Below are 25,489 nucleotides of genomic sequence, written 5' to 3' on the forward strand. Positions count from 1 at the left end.
TGTGTGTAACACTCTTCTTTTTCCTTAAACCTCTCTTTCCTGAAATAAGGTGATTGTTTTTCTGTCTTCTCTAGTTCTCTCTACTCCTCCTGTGCGATTCTTTCATCACTTATCAATATCTCTAAGGTCCTAATCATAGGAAAAAATGTCAGAAGGCTTCCCAGGACAACCTTGTTCCGAAACTGCAAGAGAGAAGTGATGGTCATGTAGGCATAGATGCATCTGGATTCCAGACTGATCTCTTTTCAGTGTATAAAACCAGGCCATATAATGCCCGAGAGGGCTGGCCAAACTACTCAGGCACAGCCAGTGACTCAGTTCTTAGGTGCCCTATCCCCATTCAGTCACTAACAGAGACCAAGGAGCTCCCTTCCAGAATGCCTTTCAGCATCATTATCATGTCCCTGGATGCCGAAATAACAGTTTGCAGTCCTGGCCAAATTATTTTTCTAGGATTTCCCTATTCCAGCCCCTCTTCTTGGTACTTTCCTCTTGATCATAGTTCAGTACCCACCACACAGGTACCCGTGCACACACACAATCAGGAAACAGAACTATGATTGATGAGTGACTGCAGGGGCCGCAGTCTGATATTTTATCTCATTTTATTTTAAAAATGTTGATTAGAACCTAATAAGTTATTGTTGTGACTCACTACATTTTTTAAAATTAGATGGCCAATAAAGAGCTTTTAATTTCCAAAGTTCTTTGATTCTCCTTCTTATAATGAAAATTTTACTTAATAGGAAAGTTTTCATTCTCTGAATCAAAGCAATAAGGTGTGGGAAAGCATTTATAGCATTTCTGGTTTTATCAGTGTTCTATTGTAATGCTGATATTTTAGGAAGATGAATAATAAACAGGAAATTGAACTGAGACAGAGTTGCAGGAATGTTAATGAGAAGATACAAAGCCTCTCAGAGAAACAGAGGCAGAAAACCTGGATGATCCTGTCTGAGCAATTAAAGTTGTTATTACGTGATGGTAATCTTACTTGTACTGAAAGGGTATCAGTTTTATAAAGATTTGAGAGGATTAGTACTTGCACGCATTTTTGTACCTTGTAAACTGTGATGTTCGAGGGCCATAATCCTGAGCACACCTAGAAAACCGTGTGTGGTCTGTCCCCACCTCAGCCCCTTCCCTCCCTGATCTCCTGTCCTTCTCACTCTGCTGCCCTGGTCTCTACCGGTCCGTGGCCACACCGGTGTCACACCTCCCGGCCACTGCACTGCAGTTTGGTTCTCTTGGCCTCAAACTCACTCCATTCCTTACGTCTGAATGGCTAGCTTCCTCAGCTTCTTGAAACCTCTGTTCAAATGTAGTAAATGAGGCCCACTGTGACAGCTCATTTATTTTTTTTTAATTTTATGGATTTATATTTTTTACAGTAGTTGGTATTATTGTATTTATTTATTTATTTATTATTGTATTTTTTCCCATTACCTTGTATCCTCCCCATACCCTTTTCCATGTGCACCCACCTCCTGCCTGCCCTTCCCCCCATCACCACACTGTTGTTAGTGTCCAGGAGTTCTTTTCTTCCTTTTCTGTTTGCTGTATCCTGCGGGCCCCGCCCTGCCCCCCTCCTCTGAGCTGTCTGCCTGCTGTCTGTCTATGAGTCTGTCTCTGTTTCGCTTGTTAGTTCAGTTTGTTCATTATATTCCACTTATGAGTGAAAGCACATGGTAATTGTCTTTCTCTGACTGGCTTATTTCACTTAGCATAATGTTCTCCAGGTCCATCCATGCTGACAGCCCTTTTTTAAATTGCAGACCGTCCCATACCCCTTAAATTAAACTTTTTTTCCATTTGCATTTATCTCCTTTTAACACTATATAATTTACTGATTTATTGTGTCTCTCCCCCTCATAGAATATAAGCTCCCAGGGATTTTTTTCTGCTTTGATCACTGTTGTGTCCTAAGTGTTCACACATGTACCTGGCATATACTAGGAGCTTAATTAATATTAATTGAATGAGTGTTTGAATCTCTCAGTATATCAAGTAAAGAACTTGTACATATATACTGGTCAGGAAATTCTTATTGTATGGAAGAACCATTTTAGATTATATAGTTTACATTCTACGAAATAGTTTGAAATCCCCTACTGCACATACTCAACAATCAGGCCGTGACTCCGGTAGAACTGGAATCATTGCACCCTACCTTGCCGGCCCCTACTTGTTAGGAAACAATGGAGGAGAGGCTTGGCTGAAGTTACAAGAAGTGGGGCAGTCTTCTGACTCCTGTTACAGCAGAAGGACAGTTGCTTTACATTCTGGGGTAGAGATTTGCAGTTTGCAGAATGGGACATGTTATTTCACTTATATAAACTGTTTTGTTTCTGATGTACCTGTGTTGCTTCCAAATTCTTGTTAAGAAGATGTTATAAGGTAACATCTAGGTAACATTTAGATGTTAAAGCCTTACGGAGTTCATTGTCGTTCTTAGTAACACAGGTAGCAGAGTATTTAATTTGGAGAAAGAACGCATTAGAAATTCATAAAAGGAAAGCAAAGTTGATAAATACCATAGTACTTTTTATTGCTGGTGGTTTTTCAGGCTCTTTTAAAAACTTTTTTCCCTCTGTTGACTATCCTTTTCATAAAGGAAAGCTAAAAGTGAACGCTTTAACCCTTCTTTCGGCTTTCATGGAACTTGTTAAAAACTGGGAAGCCTTTGTGTAATGCTTTAGGGGAAATTCCAGTATTTCCGGGCTATGCTTAAAGAATGTTAATATTGTATGTGAAACTGAGGAAAGGGAAAGTTACCATCAAAAATGCGCCTTTTCTATGACCCATCTGTGATGCCTAAAGTAATTGTATCCAATTAATCACGATCCTTTGGCCTTACCTCGCGTGAGGGTAAGAAGAGGAGACAGCAGAAGCTAATCCGAGCAGAGTAGCCCGGAGCCCGCCGTGCGCCGCCTCCCGCACCTCACCCCCCTCCGGCTGCTGATTGGCGGGGACCACAGCATCAGCAGCATCTCCCTAAGAGCGGGGGGCGGCGAGACTCCTGCAGCCACAGCCTCCGGGATACTCAGCTCCCTCCTGCCAGACCTCGGACTTGCACTGCAAGCAACCGCTTCTTCGCCTGCCACTGCTTTGGTCTCCTCTTCCTAGCTCCTCCCCAACAAAGTGAAGGTCCCGGCAGCCAAGAAAACCACGTCTGGGCACTGCAGGGCCAGGGAGGCAGGGACCGTAACCCCAGGGTCTCGAGGCACCATCCCCGCCCTCGGCGCGCAGCGGTCGCCGCACTCCAGCTGCCAAAACGCCTCGTATCTTGTACCGCGGGAAAAGCGGGACTTCGTCCAAGATGGGCCGGCAGGGCTTGGGGGGCCCCGGCGCAGCTGGGCGCTCCATGCAGCGCTCCCAGAGCCGGAGCAGCCTCTCCGCCTCCTTCGAGGCCCTGGCCGGCTACTTTCCCTGCATGAACTCCCTGGAGGAGGAGGACGGAGGTGAGACTGTAGTTGGCATTTCTGTGGGTTTACAACTCGAATCTCGAAAAGTCGGTGGTTGAAGGGTTGGCCAGGAGAGACTGACCGGTAAATAGCAGTGCCCCTGCCCCGCGCGCTCTCTGGGACAGTGCTGGGGGCGCCCCCGGAGCTCGCCAGTTGAGCCGAGGAGAAGTTCAGGCTATGGGTAGTGTGGAGAGCTCCCCACGCGACAGCTTGGGGAACGCTTTCCTAGTGAAGTTCAGCTGTCCTTGGAAGTTGAATGAGGATGTGTACTGGCGGGAGGCAGGCTGCGCCTGTTGGGTGCACCTCACTCAGTTTTTGTTTACCGCAGTCTTGGTATTAGACTTACCCCGAGGACGGAAATGCTCAAAAATTAAAGGTAGCGGCAAAACTTCGAAAAAGGAGTCTCAGCTGTGAAAACTGAAGATGTGGATGGGGGGGCGGTGGTACAAGGGACAGGTCAAAGGTTGACAATACTAAAGGCAGTTTGTGCTGCGGAGACTGAACTGTGTTCACAGGTCGGTGAATCTGACCATTGATTGTGCACCTCTGGTGTTCTAGCAATGCCTTTATAATTAAGCTAATGAGGAAAACAGGGAAGGGGACTCACTGTTGTAAACTTCACAAAGCGGTTTCAAGTCATATGTTTTTTTTCCATTTAAGATTTAACAACTAACTAAAAATATAATTTGTAAATCAAAGTAAGAATTGACTGCTGAATAATAGCATCCCAACATTTGAGGTACCGTTTATTAATTTACTGATATGCATAGTTGTAAATTGTGTTCCTCTTTACCCATATATACAGAGTAAGTTATTCATCATCACCATGTAAACTCTATTGTTGTATATAATGGGGTTTACTTTCCTATGTGACCATCAGTGACCTCTTATTAGAAAAACTGTAGTGAGTCCTGATTTGAAGAAACTACTACCTGCTCTAAGAACAGGCAGAAATAAAGGTTTTCTCTGTTTTACCCAGTGGGGGGCAAGGAACTGAAAGGTGGAGGGTTGCTAACAGTATGTCTGAAGGTGGACCTCAGAATGACGTGCTAGTTAGAACACCCACATTTCCTCTAGCTTGCTGTTGCAGTGTCAGTTTGCTATAGAGCAATAGAGGTGAATATTAGGGAACTTCCCCAAACGTGGTTTTATATTTTTATACTAATCCTTTGCTGTTTTTGCTTGTACATTTACATTTCAATTATTTTCTATAAAATGTTAAAAAGTCAGGAAATATAAACAAGAAATTATAAAATCAAACTGGGTAAATGAATGGTTATACTTGTAGCTAAGATTTTCAGTATTGATTATTAGCTAGGCACTGTTCTAAGAACTTGACATGTATTTATTCCCTTAGGCGCACAACAATTTTATGAAGCAGTATATACTTTTACTGTCCCCATTTCACAAATGAGGAAACTGAGACAGGGAGGGGTTCAGAAACTTGCCCAAGGGTACCCAGACAGTGGGTAGGAGTCAGCCCGAGAATGCAGGAAGTCAGCAGCGCAAACCATGCACTCGGCTGCAGGCTGTACTAGATTACTGTTTGCACATACTTGGCTACAATCACGTGCCTAGTAAGAAGTGAAGCTAGAACTCAAACCTGGTATGCCTGAAAATGCATATTTAAATAAGGCAAATGATTATAAACTCACTTCTCAATTTTTTTTGTACCAGGTCTTCAGTCTTGAGTTTGCCTCAGGTACACTCTCATCATTCTTCCTTGAGCTGTAACTGGAATTGTTGGATTTAAAAAGTACCATTCTAAAAGCCTTTTTTGAGGCAATAAAAGCTTATATAAATATGAACATTTTTCAAAATGTAAAGTATACATTCATTTAACCTTGGCTCCTGCAGGCTTCTCCCAAAGGAAATTCCTACATCTACACATGGACAAATTGGAGCTGGTTTCGGTCCCATAATACGGCTTCGTGAGTTGCCAAGACAAAATGTTCCATAAGGAAGCCAGCATTTTAAAAACGAAATATATAGTTCTTTACAGGTAACTAGAGAGGAGGCACTTGCCATAAATAAGAGGTCTTTCCATTGTCATTTTACAGCCAAGAGAAGAAATCCTAACCTTCTTTTTTGATTTTGCAATACTCCTACCACCCTTAAAAATCCTGAGATTTTTTAGGGTGTTTCAGTACACCCTGCAGAGTTGTAAAAGTTAGAAAGCACTAGCCTGGAGCAGTGCTTCACTACAGTTTTTTATTGTTGTTGTTTTTCTATTGAGATACCCATGCAGGACACATGAAGTTCACGAGGATAACATACCCTCATGAGCCTACTCAGGAGCATGTTATTATAGTCATAACTGTGAAACCCATTCTAATTTATTTTTAAAAAAAGGTAAGTCCATCATGACATGAATTTCACACCGATTAAAAACAACTTGTCTAATGAGAGAAGTGGTCTGGTAACCAGTGTGATTTTAAAGCTAGTCCATTTTTCCTTTTCGGAAACTGTGCGATAGCTAAATAATCTCAAATATTCTGTCTTCCAGCTCCATACTCTCATTTCATTCTTGTACAGTGTATCCAGACATACTACCTTTCTGCAGAAGACGTGCCAAGAAATTTATTGAGAGACCAAGTTCTTTTCACTCATTTGTTCATGCAGAAATACGCATTGAGGTTATTTTATGTGTTAGGAGCTGTGGTAGTCCCTAAAGTGGGTGGATGTGCTCCCTGCCCTCTTCGAGTTTACTGCCTAGTGAAGGCAAGTATTAATAGAAGTAACTGTGCAATTATAACTGTTCATGCGTTAGAAGGTGAACTACAGAGTGCAATAAAAGACCGTAAGAAAACCTAATTTGGGAGTTAAAGAAAGGTGCCCTGAGAAAGTGAGAATTAAACAGGAATTCAGGTGATCTCAGCCTCTCACGTGCCTCTAGCACACCTCTGAAAACAACTTGCCCAGACTCCGCAGCTGTTAAGTGGTGGAGCTGTGATCTATACCCAAAACCTGGTTCTGGAGTTCGTAATCCTAACTGCTCTGGGTATTGTTACTTCATTATTATACTGGATTTTCTTGTAATGTGCTATATTCTTTAAAAAAAAAACAAGTACAATAATGATAGTTACCATTGACTGAACACCTTCTATGTGGCACATTTCTTTGGCTTTATGCTAATTCTTCAGGGAAGTCATTATTTTCATCACTTTACACATGTGAAAACTAGGACTTAGAGAAGTTAACCAACATGGCCATGGGTTATCTCAGTGGGCTGACTTCCGTGAGGCGGCAAGGGGTGTTCCTACAGGCAAAGCACCTTATGGTTGTTGGCTGGTCTGTGTAGCATCTGTTCGTATGCCTGCAATTTTTTTATATGATTTGAGTTTTTGCTTTATTGTTCTTGGATATATTCCAGATAACTGTCCTCCTAATCTCTTAGTACTTTATTAAAATAAAAGTAATCAGCCCTGGCTGGTGTGGTTCAGTGGATTGAGCGTCAGCCTGCAAACCAAAGGGTCACTGGTTCGATTCCCAGTCTGGGCACATGCCTGGCTTGCCAGGCCAGGTCCCTGGTTGGGAGTGTGCAAGAAGCAGCTGATCCATGTCGATATTTCTCTCCCTCCCCTTCTCTTTCCCTTCTTTCTAAAAACAAACAAATAAAAAAAAACTTTTAAAAAATAAATAAAAGTAGTAATAACAGTACTGTACTGTATTTAACAGTTTATAAGTTATGTTTACTGAGTATCAGTGAATCCTATGGTATTATTTTTGCTATATAAACTACTTGGCCCAAACGTTGAATATACTTCCCTAATGTAGCCTATTCCAGTATATCGAGGTCTGAAACATTACAGGTAATTCTGAGAAAGAAGAGACCATGTCAAGGAACAAGCTACCATTCTTAGTAGGGGAAGCGACCCCACAACTTCCCGCCTGTGGACTCAGAGGCAGGCGGTGTGATCATACAATGGAGGAAAAGGGCGCATTTCCTAACACTTGGGGGATCTGGTTCCTCGGAGGCTATGTTAATGTTACCTGTGGTTCTGGGCTAGCTCTTCTTAGCTGTGTACATATCATTTGTAATGAATTTGACTTTCTTGACTTTATGGCCTACTTTTTAAAAATTAAATAATCAATTTATTTTTAATTGTTGACACTATTACAGATGTCCCCCTCGCCCCCCACTTTCCCCCTCAACCCAGCCCTCCCCACCCCCACCTTCACATTGTTGTCTGTGTCCATGGCCCATGCACATATGTTCTTTGGCTAATGTCTTCCAAACCCCTCCTCCCCCATTCAAGATCTGTCCATCTGTTCCATGTATGCAAACCTCTGGCTTTATTTTGTATGTCAGTTTACTTTTTACTTAAAATATGGCTTGAAAATCAAACAGAACATATCCTATCAATAATACTTACCTGAATAAATTAACTCATTTAATTTTCTTACATGCCACTAGCTTGAAAATTAAATTAAAAGAAAATCATCAAAGAAACAGAAAGATTTGAAAAATCACCGGAAAAACTGAGGAAGATTTCTTTGCATGTGACAGTAAAGCTATGAGAAAATATAAAAGGAACTAAATAGACTATAATAGAAAGACCTATGTAATTCTCTCCCACTCTTAAGCGGGGCAAGCAGTAAGAAAAGTGTAACGGACATCTTATTCTAATCTTTGTGTATGATAAGTAATATACTTAATTCTTAATAAGTAGCCCTGTTTGTTTAAAATGGAGCTTAGCATTTTGCCCATGTTTTACTAGAATAAAACATTTCCGTACACTGACATGTGACCCTCCTGAGAACAGGCATCATACCTAGTACAGTAGGTATCCCGTATCTCTCAGCAATAACGGTATAGTGTCCTACCGCTCTTTGCAAGCTGAGTATCAGTGCAACTGACAAGATGCAATATCCATTTATTTATATTGATTTTAAATGATATGTGATCTGGACTTTTTAAAAGTCATTGACCATAGATTTGCATATCATCACAATGCCAATAGTGGGGGCAGGACGCGGGTAGACAGTTACAGTCAAAATATGCATCTTTTCTTAGGGGATATTATTTTCCCTAGATTATGATTGATTGTATGTGATTAAACATTTCATAAATGAGTCCATACCATATTCAACAATAGCACCGTGTCTTTATATTAGATTGCCAGTATAGGCAGATAAGGTGAGGCAAAAGATTTTGGAACTAAAGAAAATAAATGAAATGGCAGTTTCACTCAGAGTGCTTATCATGTATTACTTTTTTAATCTTAAGATTCAGAATCTTTCATTGCCAAGTGGTCAGACAGTACCCTTAAAGTAATTTGAAACTTGACTACAAAGGTCAAGTTAAAACCCCAGTTTGCTTTCATCCTCAGTATGTTCACTAAATTCAAAACTAGTGAATGAGCTAGTAACAAGTAATGAGCTTTCCCATGGAAACGTCTTATATTTGATGACTCACAAAAGAAACCTGTTAAAAGTTGTAGTGGTGGCATGCTCTGTGCTGTTCTTAAGTAGATCCTTATTGCTGATCACACAAGATCGTTCTGTATATTTATTTATTCTGTCTCATATTGTACTGGTGTTTGATTGGAGAGAAGGGGAATTTACCTACAGCTGTGGATATATAATACTGTTTGAGCAACTGAAGAAAAAACTAACATAAAAATGATAGTATCAGTTCTAGTTTTGAAGTATCATTTCTTAACATTTAGATTTTGCCTAATGAGACTCCAATGAAAGTACTATTTATTTTAGCTATGTTGGTGATCAGTTTTTCCTTTATAACTCCTATAGATCAGGAGCCAGGGTGGTAACATGTATCAGTGAAATAGGTCAGATGTAACACAAAAAGGGAAAAGCAAGGACTCTGAAAAGCTGGAGGAAGCTTTCCCGTCCACAGAGGAATGGTAAATACTCAGTAATCGATGCCAAATTGAGTATCAGCCCAGGCTTGGCAGATTTACTGTAACTTTTTCCCCTAAGAGAAGATATAAATCTAGATATTTACTTAAAATCTTTACATTTTAAACTGTTGGCACCTAAATGAAAAAATTTAAACAGGGATTGGGCCAAACAAAACATACCTATATAGCTGGCAGCCACTATCAAGGAAATGCTTCCGTCTCCACTCTTCCGTGTTTCCTTTTCCCCCCCAACCCCCCCACCCCCGTCCTGCTCATCATCCCGACAGCCAGGACCATGTTGGCTGCCTTCAGTCATCTGAGAACCTCCCATGCTGCTCTCTACCTTGTGGGTCTTCCCGTCCCTATCTCACTTTACTGCCTCTGTGTCAATTCCCTTAAACATCGTCTTGATCTTGACACAACTCCTTCTAAAAACTTCAGTAGATTCCCATCTCCTACTAAATAAAGCCATTAGCTTGACATTCAAAGTATAATGATTTGGTTCTTACATACAGATGGCTTCCCTGCCCTCCTAGACCCTTAGGAATACAGTAAATCAATAAAGCTAAGCCTTCTTGCTCTTCACCTCCAGATTTTTGTTCATGTCTTTTTTTCCCTCTCTTCTTCTCTCACTGTACATATGTGTCTAATTGCCCTTCTAAATGCAGCTCATATCCCATCTACTCTATGAAATCTTCAGAAGCTGTCTTCAGAAATCCATAGGCAGAGGAAGAAGTGAATGGGCATAGAGTTAGACCCGGGTTTGAAATACTGGCTCTACCTCTTCCCAGTTGTATGAACTGATAAGCAAGATAATATCTTTGACCTTTAGTTTCCCCATTTTTATGTGAAATGTACATAATAGTACTTATCTTGGAGAGATATTTTAAAGTAGTGTTATTATGGTTACTATTCCTTTGTGATCCCATTTAAAAATCTTTTTACCTTTTTCTGAACCTCTAACACATGCTATCCAAAACAGAAAGCATTAGTTACATGTTGCTATTTAAGTTTGAATTAATTGAAATCAAATTAAATTAAGACTTTAGCCACATTTCAAGTGCTTTTTAGCTACACATGCCTAGTAACTACATTATGGGGCTGTGCAGAATAGTGGAATATTTTCATCATTCACAAAAAGTTTTATTACACAGCACAGCTCTGGATACTTAATGCCACTCATAAAGCACTTAGAATATATTGTCTTGGATTGTCATTATTTATTTACTATTTTGCCTCAATTACTAACTTGTAAAATAATATAACCAATATTTATTATCTCCCAAAGTGCCTTACACTAAGTACTTAACAGATATGTAGTGAAAGAATGAATGAACAAGTAACTGGTTAGTGTCTATGTTCATATCATGAAACTGAAAGAAGCTATTAGAGCCAGAAGGGACAAGATTGATTAAATAACTGTTTTCATTCTTACAGATACAAGAGTACTTGAGTGTAATACGTTCTTTGTGCTACACCCAGAAGCCTGAGTAGTACTGAGAAGCCGAGAAGTACTGAGCTCCATATAAACTAGGGCCATATTTTTCTATTATAAATTATAAATAAAATGTATGTGCAATATGTTTTATTTAGTCTGCCTAGTTGCAATCAACAGAAACTGATCCTAGCAATCCAGGTGGAAGAGGTATTTATTTACTAAGAGATATTGAGTAGGTCACAGAGTCTCTAGGTAAAGACCAGAGGTCCAGGTCTAGAGGTTAGGAATGTTGCCCCATGCCATACTGCACAGCTAGCCCCACCGAACTACCCCTTCTGCTAGGCGCAGACGGCACAGCGTGCACCAGTGTCAACATTGAGGTTGAACTGCTGCCGGCTGCTCAAGGGCCCCCCTGTCAATAATGTGTTGTGGCCACTACCCTCAGTAGAGTGGGAGCCTGGGGTGCCTTGCTTCTTAGCTTCGGTGGCTTCAGATGCACAGTTTGGGACAGTGGTATATGATGAACAGAACCTCGGCCACGTGCTCCTGCCCTGACACTTGCCGATTTTATCTTTCACAACTGAAGGATGACACATGTCTCATGCATAAGAGGAGTATTCAAAGGCTGGTAACAAATATGTACTTAATAATAAAAAATAACTACCAGCAGGAGAAAATCATTGAGCTCACCCTAATTACCTATTTTTAATTTTCTTAAGTACTAGTTTCCTGTTCATTATTTTCCTTTTTGCTCAATAAGCATAAGCAGACCAGAAAGTGGGGGAAGCTGTGGAAGAAACCTAAGGGAAAGAATATGGCTGCTTCGTGTTAACCTTTGCTGCTGATTGGGCCACCCAAATATCCACGCACACTCTTATTTTGCATAGAGGACACAGTCGATCCCTCCCCAGAAAGACAACCTTAAAATGTCATACATTTCCTGCACGCAGATTGAAATATGGGGTGTGTTGCCCTCTCCCTCACATCCAGATACAGCTCTCCATGTTACAGTGACCGTAAACCCACAGACAAGTTGTCTGCCTTCCATGTATCCAGTCTAAACGGTGCGGCAGCAATGGGATACCAAAATAAAAACTCTCATTCTGCAAGGAGAAAATACAAAACACGAAGCAGTCATTCATCCAAAGGATTATCAAATCCCACTGAGAAGTAATGGTAAAGATCGAAAATAGAATACATTTCTTGTTTTACTCCTGTGGCCATTTTGGTTCTGTTTTTTGGAAAGTGTTTCTTGGTCCTTTATTCTTCATGGTCACAAAGTTTTGCATTGAAGAGGAGGCTTCTTAGCTTTCATAGCCTGCTTGCTAGTGCAGATTAGGGAACTCAGTTACTTTAGAGACAGAACAGACTATTGTATGTGGGCCAGTAATGCTTTTTTCTGCACGGGTCCTTCAGAAACTCAGTAGGCTTGCAGTTTCTTTGGTTCCAGTCAGTTCCAAGTGTAACTCCAACCAAACACCTCATGGACAGAGACTGTAAGCCTCAAGTTTCTGTTCTTGTAGTTTCTAGCCTCTGTGCTCTGCCCACTTCCCGACCTAATGGCAGCCACCTTGATTCCATCCGAAAGCAGTGGTTTGGGGCAGGAAGGGAAGCCCTCATCCAGGTTGGCCAGAAGGCTTTCCTGTTTGGATGACAGGGCCCCACTTAATTATACAGGTTCCTCCCTGCAAGTTTAGGATAAATTTACATTATTTCATTCATTTGCAAAAGAATGAAAAAGAATTTAAAAGAATTTAATTCTTAAAAGAATTTAAGAATTTGTAAAATAAGAATTTGTATAGCATTTTATAGTTTTTAAAACTCTTCTACCCAGATTGTGGTATCTGATCCTTATCCATCACTATTCATCAAACATCACTGCGTGTCATATATTCTGTGATGCAGGCTAAATACGATCTTGAGTTTACACAAAATAACTCTGAGATAAATTACTTGCCCAGAGTTTGAAGATGGTCAAACAGGAACTTGAACTCATCTAATTCTAAAATGGCACGCTCCCCTCTCCACAGATGTTGCCTCAAAACAGCTAGCTTGAGAGTTCAGAAGTCAGTGGCATTTCATGTCCATTCTGGAGAGAAACAGGCAGAGGTGTCACAGGACTGATACATGACCAAGGGTAGATCTGTCCATTTAGAAAGGAAAAAAGATGGGTGGGTGGAGCAGTTTTCCAGCTAATTTAACTTTGGATCAGTACTTGATTTTCTAGTGGGCTTTGACTTGATTCCCCTTAGCACCGTATAGCAACCTCAATTAGTAAGAACAAGAAAGTGCAGTGGCACCTTGGTACTCGTCGTTCATTCATCCCAGACCTCATGATGGGTGCCACAAGCGCCAGTGCCGAAACATTTTTTTTCTCGTCCAAATGCAAACGAGTACAGGGTTTGATGAGTCCTGAAGTCCATGAGTACCAAGATATGACTGTACCATAAAAAGATAAGTCCCAAAAGAATAACAATGAGAGCTATAATTTCTTATATTTAAATGTGCTAAGAATACCAAAATGATACACCTTAACTTGTATGGGAAAAAAATAGAATAATATGCAAAAGAACGATAAGCTTGGTTTTATTTCTTGTTAAAATCAGGCTTAATGATTATAGGAACTCACATGCGGAATAGGGCATTCTGACCTTCTGATGTAGCCCCTTTGTTTTGTATGAAGTCACCAGATGGTCTTTACCAGTTGGTGTTCCCACCAGCAAAGAGTGATGGTGGTTTCTATTCCTTCCAGGTCCTTGTCTGCATTTGGTGTTGTCATTGTTCTATATTTTGGCCGTTCTAATAGGTGTGTAGTGGTATCTCACTGTTTTAATTTGCATCTCCCTAATGACATATGTGGAGTACCTTTTCATATGTCTTTTTTTTTTTTTGCCATCTGGATATCTTACTTATTGAGGTATCTGGTAGGGTATTTGGCCCATTTTTTAGTCAGGCTGGTTCCTTACTGTTGAGTGTGAAGAATTGTTTGTATGTTTCAGATAACAGTTTGCTGTCTGCTGTCTTTTACAAACATTTTCTTCCAGTTGACTTGTCATCTGGTTATCCTGACTGTGTTTTTTACAGAGCAAAACTTTTTCATCTTAATGATGTCCAGCTTATCAGTTCTTTCTTTTATGATCATGCCCTTGGTGTTGCAACTCAAAAGTCATTGCCATACCCAAGGTCATCTAGGTTTTCTCCTGTGTAATCTTCCCAGAGTTTTATGGTTTTGCATTTTCCATTTAAGTTTGTTAATTCATTTTGAGTTAATTTTGGTGAAGGTTGTAAAGTCTGCCTCTAGATTTATTAATTTTTTTTTGCATGTGAATGTCCAGTTCCAGCACCATTTGTTCAAAAAACTATTTTTTCTCCATTGTCTATGCTCCTTTGTTAAACATCATTAACTCTATTTATGTGGGTTTATTTTTATGTTTGAATTTTATCATAAATGTATGTTGCCATTATGTTCATAAAGTCATAATTTAGCAATGAAATTGACATTTTTATGTTTTTTATGAGAGAACAAAACATGAATGATTTGAATTTTAACAATATTTGTGAAATAATTTAAGTTTATTTGAATATGCAGGAGAACATGAGGTGAATTTTCAAGTCACTGAATACTCTTGAATTAAAAATTAGTTTCCAAAATATGAAATGCATATGGAAGCTAGCATGCTCTGAGAAACAAGAACAGGCTTTGACACTGTTAGGATTTGGGTTCAAGTCTCACCTGTATCACTTGCCAGCTGTGTGACTGAGGCAGTTTCTTCACATGAGGAGTGATGGTCATAATAACCACCATACCACACTGTTAGGAGGACTAGAGAGGTGGATTTTATATCCAAGGTGTTTCGTAGTAAATCAAGAAACAATAGCTCTTTTTTCTTCCTTTATTTACAATTTAGTCATTGAATTTTTCCCAACTTCCATTATGAAATATTTTAAACATACAGAAAAGGACTGGTACAATGCCCATCCACTGTATCGACTGACGGATTTGGCGTTGACTTCATCTTTCCAATCTCTGCCCTCCCCTTCCCTTCACACAAGCGTATGTACACAGACAACATGCTAAAATAAGGTGTGTGGTGTTATGAACGTTGGAGAGTCAGCTGCCGATCTCATCCCTCGCTGTGTGTCTCCTAATTTGTTTTTACAAATTACATGAACAGTAAGATTAGCAAAAATTCTTTATCATCTAATATTCCATATTAAGTTTTCTTCAGTTGTCTCAAAAATGTTTTTATAGCTTTTTATTGCGTTGTTTTTCTCCTAAATCCAGGATCTAGTCAAGGCTCATTCATTGTATTTGATTGTTTTGTTTAATCTAAGGCAGTACGTGAATTTTTTATGACACTGCCCTTTGAAGAGAACAGACAAAGTTGTCTTCTACAATAGAGTATTCAACAGTCTGGATTTCTATCTCCACAAAGAGCCCACGGAGACATGATGACTAAACGTGACATTGTGATTGTGGATCGGGGGAAAAAACTTCACGTAAAAAATAAGGAAATCTAAATAGAGGAAATTAGGTGGAATTTAATATACCATCTTCAAGAAAATCTAAAACTGTTCTAAAATTAAAGGTTTATTTAAAATTATTTTAATGTATTTAAAATATGAATCTGAAGTGTAAAAACAATTATTAAAATTTCTTAAATTATCCTTATAAGACAAAAGCCATGGAGGCAATTATAAAATTGAATATTGGAGTCAGAGTTTTTATTAACAGAATGGCATTTAAAGTAGGCAATATTTTAATGACATTGAAAAAAGGAAAAATTACAAAAACTTAAAACCTCCTAGTTATATGGAAATGGACTATTGTCTTATGGCTATTGTTTGTGTATCTGTTACATAGGCTAGGCTGGTTTGCAGTAATAAAAATCAAAATTATCAGTGGCTTCACACAAAAAATTTCATGTCTCTCTTAAGCTGCATGTCCAGTGAGAGTCCTACTTGCGGCTGCATTCAGGGACCCGGACTGATGGAGGTGCGAGTTGCCATCAGCTTCCACAGATATCAGGGGGACTGGGTAGTCACACAGCTGCTGAAGCTTCTGCCCTGGAGTTGCAGGACCCAGTTCTGCTCACACTTCATTGGCCAAGCAAGTCACATGACCCCACTTTGCTTCAGAGGCGGGGAGAAAAGTGAATATATTTAAACAACCCTAATATCTCCATGACTATGACCTCTGCCTGTAGTTAACTGTATTATAGCTTTTAACTACATAACTTTCACAATAGTTGTAACAAAGCTATTGGAATAAATGAATTTGTGTTAAACTCTGAAGCGATTTTGAAAATCAACGGTTGGTTTTTATTAAATTTTATTTTAGTTTAATTTTTGATGCAGATTCTGGATTAGCCCAAAAGAAATTGTCAAATATTTGTCCCCATTTTGTTCAGGCTTTCAGAGATTTGCATTATATTCATTATAGTTAGAAACTCTAATAAACATAAATATAAGTGCACAAGCTTTTATTTTATACAAAAATAGTATCCACATATTGAGATCTTGCAGGACAAAACAGGTAAATAAATAAATCAGGTAAATCAATCAATCAGCCGCTTTCATGCCTTGATATAAAACCCTTTATATCAGGGCTTTATATCATGCCTTGTAGAATCTGTGGATGGGAAGTTATGACCCCACGGGCCTCCATGGAACTTGGGGAGAGTGCTGGAGGCAGTCCTTATACTTGAAATTTTGAGGAGTTAGAGGAGCATGATGGAAGAGAGCCGAAGTGCAATTTGAAATGATTACGGGTTTTATAAGATGAAAACCTTCTACTGGAGAGGACGTGGTCTCTCTGGGCCTCAGCTTGTTGCTGCTGCAGTGAGCAGGACGTCAGCTACTAAGGTGCCCTGGGTCCCTAAGACAGCTTCTGAAGTTCAGTGAGTCATTAATTTCAGGAGTTCTAGTTTTAAGTCATTTTTAAACTCTCTAAATAGAATACAAAATGGCTTCTCTAAGTTACACTGACGCTGCAAAAGGTAATTTTGAGTAAAATGTAAAAATAGTGCCTTATTAACTCAAGGAACATAAATTAGGGTCAAAACTAAAAATTAAAGTCAGTTTTCAGAAACTACCAACCCGTGAAACCTGTTTCCATAAATTGTTTTCCACACTGACATCAAGAAAATTCGGACTCTGGAGGAAGTGTGTCTGCTACAGGAGACGGGACCTTCCCGGTGAGAACAGGCGGGAGGGGGCTCTGTGGAGACACGGTTGGACAGAGGTCGCCGTGACTGTAAGTTCGGCATTTCATTGTGAGCCTCGTCCTGGGGCTTAGGCGAGTTTCCAGATTGTAGCAAAGAGGACATTCTGGTTTTTACCGTGAAGTCACTCAGGGTTTTCCAGTTTTCAGATATTGTTAGGGAACTGACCCTTTGGTAGTTTATTTAACCAAGTGGCTTTCTCTGAATGCAGCAGGTGTCAAGTAAATGAGTCATCAGACCAAGCTAAGCAGATGGCAGGACACCTTCTGTGTTCAGCTTGCCCTCCTGATGCTTTGCAAGTCAAGAACTTGATTTCTAGCTGCAGGCATCTTCTCCAAATGCACGTTGGCTCAAAATACCAAATTGGGAGAGTTAGGGGTTCAAGGACTCCAACATACAATCTGGGCCTTAGTTTACCTGGGTATTTGTAAACAGCTTGATGCACACACACAAACATACACACACACTGTACATGTATATGTGTGTAGGGTGTGTGTATAAACTATTTAAAAATATATACACTTTTTAATCACAGCTGTTGAGTTCTTACAAATAATTTCAGTTGGTCCACTCCTATGGTTGAAATAAATTATTTTCATAGGTCTCTCCATTAAAAATTACCTAAAAAATTACTTATTGTTAATTACCAGTTATCACAAGTTTAACAGCTTAAAACAACCTCCATTTATTAGTTCACGGCTATGCAGGTCCCACGTGCCGTGGCTGGGTTTCCTGCTTAGGCGTCATGAGGCTGGAATCGAGGTGCTGGCTGGGTCGAGTTCTTGCCTCGAGGCTCTGGAAGGTAGTCTGTTCCAGCTTCATTCAGGTGGTGGCCACATTGAATCCCCTGCAGCTGTAGGACTGGGGTCCCTGTTTCCTTGCAGTCAGTCAGCCCCTTCTGCAGAGGCCCCCCCTCCAGCTTCAAGCCAGCAGCGAAGGAGTACTCACTCCTGGGGTTTCAGGACTTCCCACAGACTCTTCCGGAACCTTCCAGAGAAAGCACTCTGCTTTTAAAGGACTCTTGTGGATGTGTTAGGCCCGCTCTGATAATCTCCACACCTTTACGTTGACTGATTAGTAACCTTAATCACATCTGCAAAATCCCTCCTCCATGTAAAGTAGCAGAATCAATAGGCCATCTTAGAATTCTGCTGGCCGCATCCACCTTATGGAGACGTTTGGTGGTTCGTAGATGCAGTTTTCAGGCTGAGTAACATGACAGAGCACTTGGAACACTAAATGTGAATCACCATAATGAATTATATTTAGGTTGCTATTTTTATTGTGAATGCGATGCAAAGGATTTGTGGTGCTGAGAAATACTTTTACTTTTTAAGTATCTGCAAATGTATCAGATAAAAAAGTACATTTAAAAGACACGTTTTAAAGAGCTCTTATCAGTGCCCAGCATATTGCCTGGAATTGTTTGGTTCCATCAGGTGATAGTGAGTAGCATTTTCTTCCTTAATATATGCTGTTAATCATGGTGTTAGCCATGCACTAATGATACCAACTCAGAGACTCCAGAGCTAAAAGAGATCAGAGATCATCTGTCACCCCTCCCTCTCCCCGGCCTTGTTTTGTGAATGAGGAACCAGAGTCTGAGAGGGAATGGGACTCAGAGAAGGCACAGAGACAGCTCGTTAGTGGTGGAGATGCGCCCAGAATGCATGTTGACTGGTTCCCTATCTGCTAGCAGTAATAACAGTGCCATTAATTAAAGACTTTCTGTGCATCAGGTACTATCCTACGCACTCTGAATTTATTATTTTCTTTAATCCTCACAAAAATTCTATGAGACAGACATCATTATTATCATTACCATTTCAGTGTGAGAAAACTGAGTGATGGAGAGGGTAACTTAATCGGTGTCGCCCAGCCTGTACATGGCAGGGTGGGAGTTCAGAAGCAGTTTGACACCTGGACCCGACCTCTTCACTGTGCTCTGCTCCTCCACCCACCCCCCGCCCCATCTGCTTCTCACAGGGCCTTCCACATGCCGGGCAGAGGTGGTTTAGCGGCGTCTCCCTTGACTGGGTTGCAGGCTACCCCTTGGTTATATTCTGACAGCAAACCCGGGAATAGCGGAGAATTTGAAGTCTGAGAACTGTGCACAGACTCCGGTTCTGCCCTTTCTGTCTGCTCTGGGGACTTGGATGCTGTGTCTGTAAAATGGCATTGTGAAGAGTTGTTCTGAAGAGGATGCATGTAAACAGCAATCTGTAAACGAAAGAATTATGTACTCATTATATTGTTATTCTTTGGTGAATGGCAGCTGGTTCTCATAGCAGATTTTCTCCACTTTCGCTGTGATGCAGTCAGACATTAAATGAAAAGCAAAAGATCTTTGACATTGCAAAGACCCCTAGGAATCTCACCACTTTTGAAAGTCGTGGTTCCTGCATATAACCTCATTCCTCACTTTCAGACTTGATGGGGAGTTGTACATCTCGCTTGACGGTGGTTGCTAACAGGGCGTTCGTCACAGGAAGGGAGCAGTCACTCAGCTGCGTGGAGAAGCCAGGACTCAGCCCTCGGCCCCGCTCCCTCACACCAGCCTAGTACCTTCCATGATTCCGGTTCACACCTGGACAAAGTTTTTTTTACTGTTTTTCAAGATTTTATGTATTTATTTTTAGAGAGAGGGGAAGGGAGGGAGAGAAACATCAATATGTGGCTGCCTCTCTAGCGCCCTCCCACTGGGGACCTGTGGGCACACACTCCACTGAGCCACACCAGCCAGGTTTTTTTTGGTTTGTTTTTGTTTTTTTACTTTTTGATGTGGTCATTTGGGGATCTACTCTTTATCCCCATCCTTTTTTTAAAACATTTTATCCTTTTTGTTTTCTGAATTTTTTGCTGCACCATTTGGAAATAAATTGCAGATAATATAACATTTCAGGTATAAGTACTTCAGCATATATCTTGTAATGATGAGGACATTTTTAATAATACATGTCATTATCTACCTAGGAAAATCAGTAATTTTCTTCTCCCATTTAATATCAAATCTGTATTCAGATTTTCCCTACATGTCTAGAATTGATTTTAAAGTACCTTGCTTTTATGGTTTCTTGTTTTTATTTATTTTCCCTAAAATAAACCACTCACTCATCGCATTTAATAGTTATCTCTCTGTGATATATTTAAGTCTGGAGCAATTCGCCTACCTTGTTTGTTTGTTTGTTTTTATGATAGTAATTATTTTAAGAGACTAAGCCAATTTTCTTAAACAAAAAACCATGTTCTGGGTTTGCCTAATTTTTTTTATTGTGTCATTTATCCTCTTGCTCTTTCTCCTGTGTTTTTGAAAACTAGAAGTTTGTCCCAAAGACCTGATGAGAAACAGGCTGTATACTTTTGTTTGAAACGACTGGGCAGGTGGTACTGTGTGGCTGGTGTCAGGAAGCGCGTGTCCGCCCCACTAGCAGTGCTGAGCTTGACCATCTGAGGGGGATGGTGGCGGCCAGGGCTCCTGGGGGTAAAGTCCGTTTTTCTTTAACAAGAAGATCTAATCTGCAGAATGATCTTATTTTATTTCTGGTTCGTATGAATACCCAATGATGTTTGCATCCATCCGTGTGCCTTTTTTGAATCATTTTTTCCCCTTGGAGGTTACAAATTGATAACTTGAAAATTTATTTATTCCTTTTACATTTCTTAACTGGCATTCCTCTGCAAAGAAGAGCTTTCTGTCCTCAATGGAGGATGCTCTATACCATCTTAAGGTCATATCAGTACAACATGTTTATGATCAATCATCTAAAATATCAGTGTTGGGTAATGGAACTGAGTTGGAAATGAGTCATCACTTTTATTTTGTACATACTTTTTAAAGCATTTTGATGAACATCAGAGTTGGAAGTGGAGAGTAGGTAAAATTTAAAGCAGTGTTTCAAAAGGGTAAACAAATATTGTTAAGAGACTTGGTGAAAAGGATTTCAACAAGTCACTGGCAATGTCAGCAAATATTTATTGATCTAAAATGGAATTATTAATACTAGGCATTAAAAGAGCTTATTAGGTCCCCCCAAAAAACTAATGACATGCATGGTCAATGCCGATAAACATTTAGACCTGACGAGAAGTAAGTTATTGCCAGTAAGTGGGACCCCCGCCCTGTTGCTTGGGTGATAGCAGTCTCTCGGTTCCACCTCCCATCACACAAAGCCTTGCAGGATGTGGGCTCAGTCTCTGATCTGACCTCCCCCCTCATTACCACTCCACCTCGTCTGAGTGTTTGCACCTCCCTCAGCTGCCAGTCACCATCCTCATCTGTACAGCCTCGTAGGTGCTGTGCCCCCAGCGAAAGCACTCTCTCCTTGCTTCTTCCTGGGTCCGGAGCTGCCCATTTGCAAGCTCCGCTCAAATTCCCCACCCGCCCTCTGTGAAGAAGCCCCTCCTCCCCACTTCTCAGGTAGCACTTCTGCCTCTGTCCCATCTGCAGTTCTTGACTCAGTTTCCTGTTTGGAAGACATAACTGACCAAAAATTAAAAAGCTCTGTGTACGTGGCATTGCTGGGTTTTTGTATGCCTTTGAGAATTTCTGAAAGTTTCCAGCAGATGTGAAACTGTTACCAAACAGGGCTGTCTCTTTTGTGTAGCTTGCTGTGCCTTCCAATATCAATCACCCTACAAAAATAGGTTTTCTTGTGAAAGTTAAGGCTGCAATTGAGTATTGCCACCTGTTCTTTGGAAAGAACATGAAGGCTTAGTTCTACTATGACAAAGAGAAAGGAAAAAGAAAAAGACAGGTATAAATGAATCTTGCATTTAAATATCACAATAAAAATAAAGCTTATTTTATTTTCCGTAGGTTCAACCTTTCTGTTCCTTTTGTTACCAATTTGAACACTGTTTTAAATGGAAATAAAACAATGGTATTTTGTGCTTCTTGAAGACTTTTAGAAAATTTTCATCCCACTCAACAAGACACTGTTTGAAAAACCTTTTCTGTCTTTCTCCTTAATAAGAGTGCTTTGTGTTTGCACAGTTGTTTTCTGCTGAGAACCTCCGAGTGCTGGCTCCTGCTTTTTGTCACCAGGTGGTGATGACAAAGCTCTTGCCCCTTTTGTCTTGTGTCTGTGCAGAAGCAGGGGGCAAGAAGCTGCGGAGCACCGTGCAGAGGAGCACAGAAACAGGCCTGGCGGTGGAAATGAGGAACTGGATGACGCGGCAGGCGAGCCGGGAGTCCACCGATGGCAGCATGAACAGCTACAGCTCCGAAGGAAAGTGAGTGGGGCTGGCCCTGACCTGCGCCCTTCCGCGCCCCGCCTCTCCGCTCTCAGGAAACCCAGCTCACACTCTCTGCAGCGCCTTCTTAGTTTTCACTGGCTCTCGTGCTGTGAGGGGGACTTTTGCTCAGCTGCCACTGAGAATTGTGACGTATCTGGCTTTTCATATCAAGGGAAATAGGTCTGCAGATAAAATGTCTTGCTTTAATGGCAAGATGCTAAAATGTGACTTTCACGGTGCATGCAAATAAAAATTTTCCCTAGCTTGAAACAATACACATAAAAGCACAGAAGTAATAAGCACTCATGCCACAGTCTGTGAACAGTGCTGATTTTTAAAATATTTGCTCTAAGAGTGACTACTGAAAAGTATGGAATACCGATACATACTTAGTTCCATGCAGTAACAAACAGCTCGGATAAATGTAATTAGACAAAAGGAATGCTGCAGAGAGAATTGGTGAGCCTTTCCTGTGTGGTTATCATGTAGCTTCCCCTTGAATCATCTGTACCTGAGATACTTTTAAAGCATTTGTAAAGATTGTGTGGCCAAGAAATTAGCAGTAGTTAGCAGCTGCAGGTCAGTAGATGGGTGTGTTGATGGCGTTGATAGAGGAGAGTGGAGCTTCCTGCCTTCACCCCATTGCATCGGATGTTTAGACAGCATCTGTGGGGCCGGCTCACAGAGGTGAGGCCACAGGCACTGCAGGCAGAGTATCAGGGTAAGCCCTCCGTATCATCCATCTGGCACGATTATATAAACGCAAAGGATGTGTATGGTTTCCATGCATTTATGAATAAGGGTATGTGGGATACTTATAGAAACGTGAAAATGGATTAACCATACATTTGGAAATTAAGGTTGGGGCAGAAGTCGATTGGGTGTTAAGGATGTCTCAGAAGAGACGGAGATTCAAGTAAAAAGGAAATGTGCACTGCAAAGCACAGTATCACACATGTTTGGGACATCGAAATGTTTACATGACCCCTGCTCTTCAGATGTTCGCAGTCATATTGGAGGACTGGTACCAGCACGCAGAGGTTTGCTCACCAGAGGGAGCCCAGAACTCCTGGTGTCCCAGGCACTGAGCCATGGGCTGGCGGTATGAGCCACACAAGGCGGCCGAATCAGTTGGTGGTTAAGACCGTGGGCTTCACAGTCACGTGGGCTTCAGTTCTCATCTGGCTGTTGTTTGGACCGGGGGGAGGGGGGGGGTACTACAGGAACTTGAGAGAGCTTCTAGGCTTCATTTTAATTAATTGATTGAGCTTAGCAAGTATCCATTAAGTGCTGACAACACCCCAGGCACCGTTCTAGGTGCTGGAGATGGATCAGTGAACAAAACAGAAAAGGGACAAGCCCTCCTTTCACCAGACTCACAGTGTAGTAGGCAAGGCAGGCCTTAAAGAAGAAAAATCAGTAAACGGTGGAGTAGATCAGGTAGTGTAAGTTCTAAGGTGAAAAACAAAGACAGATGCGAGAGGGTATAGGTGGGGTTTCATGGGGGGTAGACAGCGAAGGGACACATTGAAGTAAAAGTCTGAAGGAGGCAGGTGAACGTCTGGGTTTTGCGGGAGGAACGTTCCATGCAGAAGCGGCGTGGAGACCCTGAGGCGGGAGCAGCCTGGCGTCAGCAAGGGAGGCGGCCCTGCGGAGCCAGGACGAGAGTAGCCACAGCCTGGGAGTTGGGATATGGCGAGCCGGGGTGGACAGTCTGTGTCGTCTTTACGCGTTATTGAAAGGTACTGCTTTTACTCTGAGAGGGCTGAGAAGTCAGTGGAGGGTGTCGGGCAGAGGCCTGACAGCTGAAAGAGGGTTCTGACTGCTGTGAGAACTGTGGTGGCGACGGGGAGATCAATCAGAGCTGTAGCAGAAATGCAGAAGACGGAAAACGATGGCTTGGGCCAGAGTGGCAGCGTTAGTGGGGTCGGATTCTAGGTGCGTTTTGATAATAGAACCAGTAAGATTGGTTGATGCATTTGTTGTGACTAATGAGAGAAAGAGAGTGTATTAGTTTTCTATGGCTGCCATAAAAGACCCCAAGACTAGGTGGCTTAAACAACAGGAATCTATTTTCTCAAAGTTCTGGATCAAGATGAAGGAATGAGCAGGGTTGTCTCCTGAGGCCTCTCTCCTTGCCTTGCAGGTAGCCGCCTTCTCACCGAGGCCTCCCTTGGTCTTCCCTCTGTGGGTGCACGTCTCTGGTGTCTTTCCTTATAAGGATACCGGTCATATTAGATTAAAGCCCCAGCCTGAGGACCTCATTCAGTCTCAAGTACCTCTTTAAAGGCCTTGTCTCCACACAGTCATCCTGGGGGCTAAGGCTTCACCATATGAATTGCAGCAGGGATGGGGGGGGCACACAATTCAATCTATAACAAAGAGGAAGGACCACTCCAAGCTTGAGCAATTGATAGGGTGAAATTTCAGGTTGATACGGTGACCCTCTGAGGGGAACAGAGTTAGAGGTTGGTTTGTTTGGGATTTGGGACAAGTTCTATATCAGTTTCGCATTAGACATGTTGACTAATATGTCTAATGGGAAACTGATGTCTGTGTCAGATATGTCTGTGACACATATGTTGGCAGATGTGTTGACAGAGCAGTTAGAATACAGGTCTACGGTCCAAGGGAGAGTTCCAGGCTGGAGGTGTCAACCTAGGTCATATCGGCATAGATGGTGTTTAAAGCCAGGAGACGGGATGAGACTCCGGAGGGAACTGGGGCGCGGAAATGAAAGGACGAGAGGTCCAAAGATCGAGCTCCCCAGTGTCTGGTGGCAGAGCCAGTAAAGGAGACGGGGGTAGAGGGCCGAAAAGGAGGGCCAGGGCAGGGGAGAGTCTGGGAAACAAGGTGTGGAAAGGGTCTCAAGGGAGAAGCAGAGGTTGATTGTGTCAAATGATGCCGTTAGATTAGTATGAATTAGTATAGAGTGTTAGCAGTTCAATTTACCACTGCAGCTATTAAGTAACCTTGATCTGAAAAATTCTAGTGGAGTAGAGAAAAACAGAGCAAGGAAAAGAGCAAGGAAAACCTAGAATGTCAAGGGAGGGTGAGAGGAATGAAATGGAAGATGGAACGTGGAGACAGATCTTTCGAGAAGTTTCGGGAGAGGAGGAACAGGGTGGTGCAGGCGAGGGGAGTGGGGCGAGGGGAGAGGGTTTCTTTCAAAGTGGACGAAATAACGGTATGTTTGTGTGACGGTGGGAGTGATCCAAAAAAAGTGTCTTTATCTGTGAAATGGGTTAAATAATAGAACCTATC

The 25,489-nt window shown here is 41.4% G+C and overlaps 1 protein-coding gene across 44 annotated transcripts in view; it reads left to right on the forward strand.

The window, feature by feature from the left end:
* Positions 1-25,489, forward strand: part of RIMS2 (regulating synaptic membrane exocytosis 2) — a 467,197-nt gene that overhangs the window by 436,162 nt on the left and 5,546 nt on the right. For 43 of the 44 annotated variants that reach the window (XM_045861580.1, XM_045861553.1, XM_045861554.1 and 40 more), the window contains one exon: positions 22,081-22,222. In XM_045861580.1, the coding sequence (XP_045717536.1) occupies positions 22,081-22,222 (142 nt within the window). Of the gene's footprint in view, positions 1-3,025; positions 3,462-22,080; positions 22,223-25,489 lie in introns of those variants that run through there. The other variant, XM_045861575.1, reaches the window with a different exon arrangement.

The sequence above is a fragment of the Phyllostomus hastatus genome, unplaced genomic scaffold, assembly GCF_019186645.2.
Source record: "Phyllostomus hastatus isolate PE091 unplaced genomic scaffold, TTU_PhHast_1.1 phas_scaffold_21, whole genome shotgun sequence".
Classification (NCBI taxonomy): domain Eukaryota; kingdom Metazoa; phylum Chordata; class Mammalia; order Chiroptera; family Phyllostomidae; genus Phyllostomus; species Phyllostomus hastatus.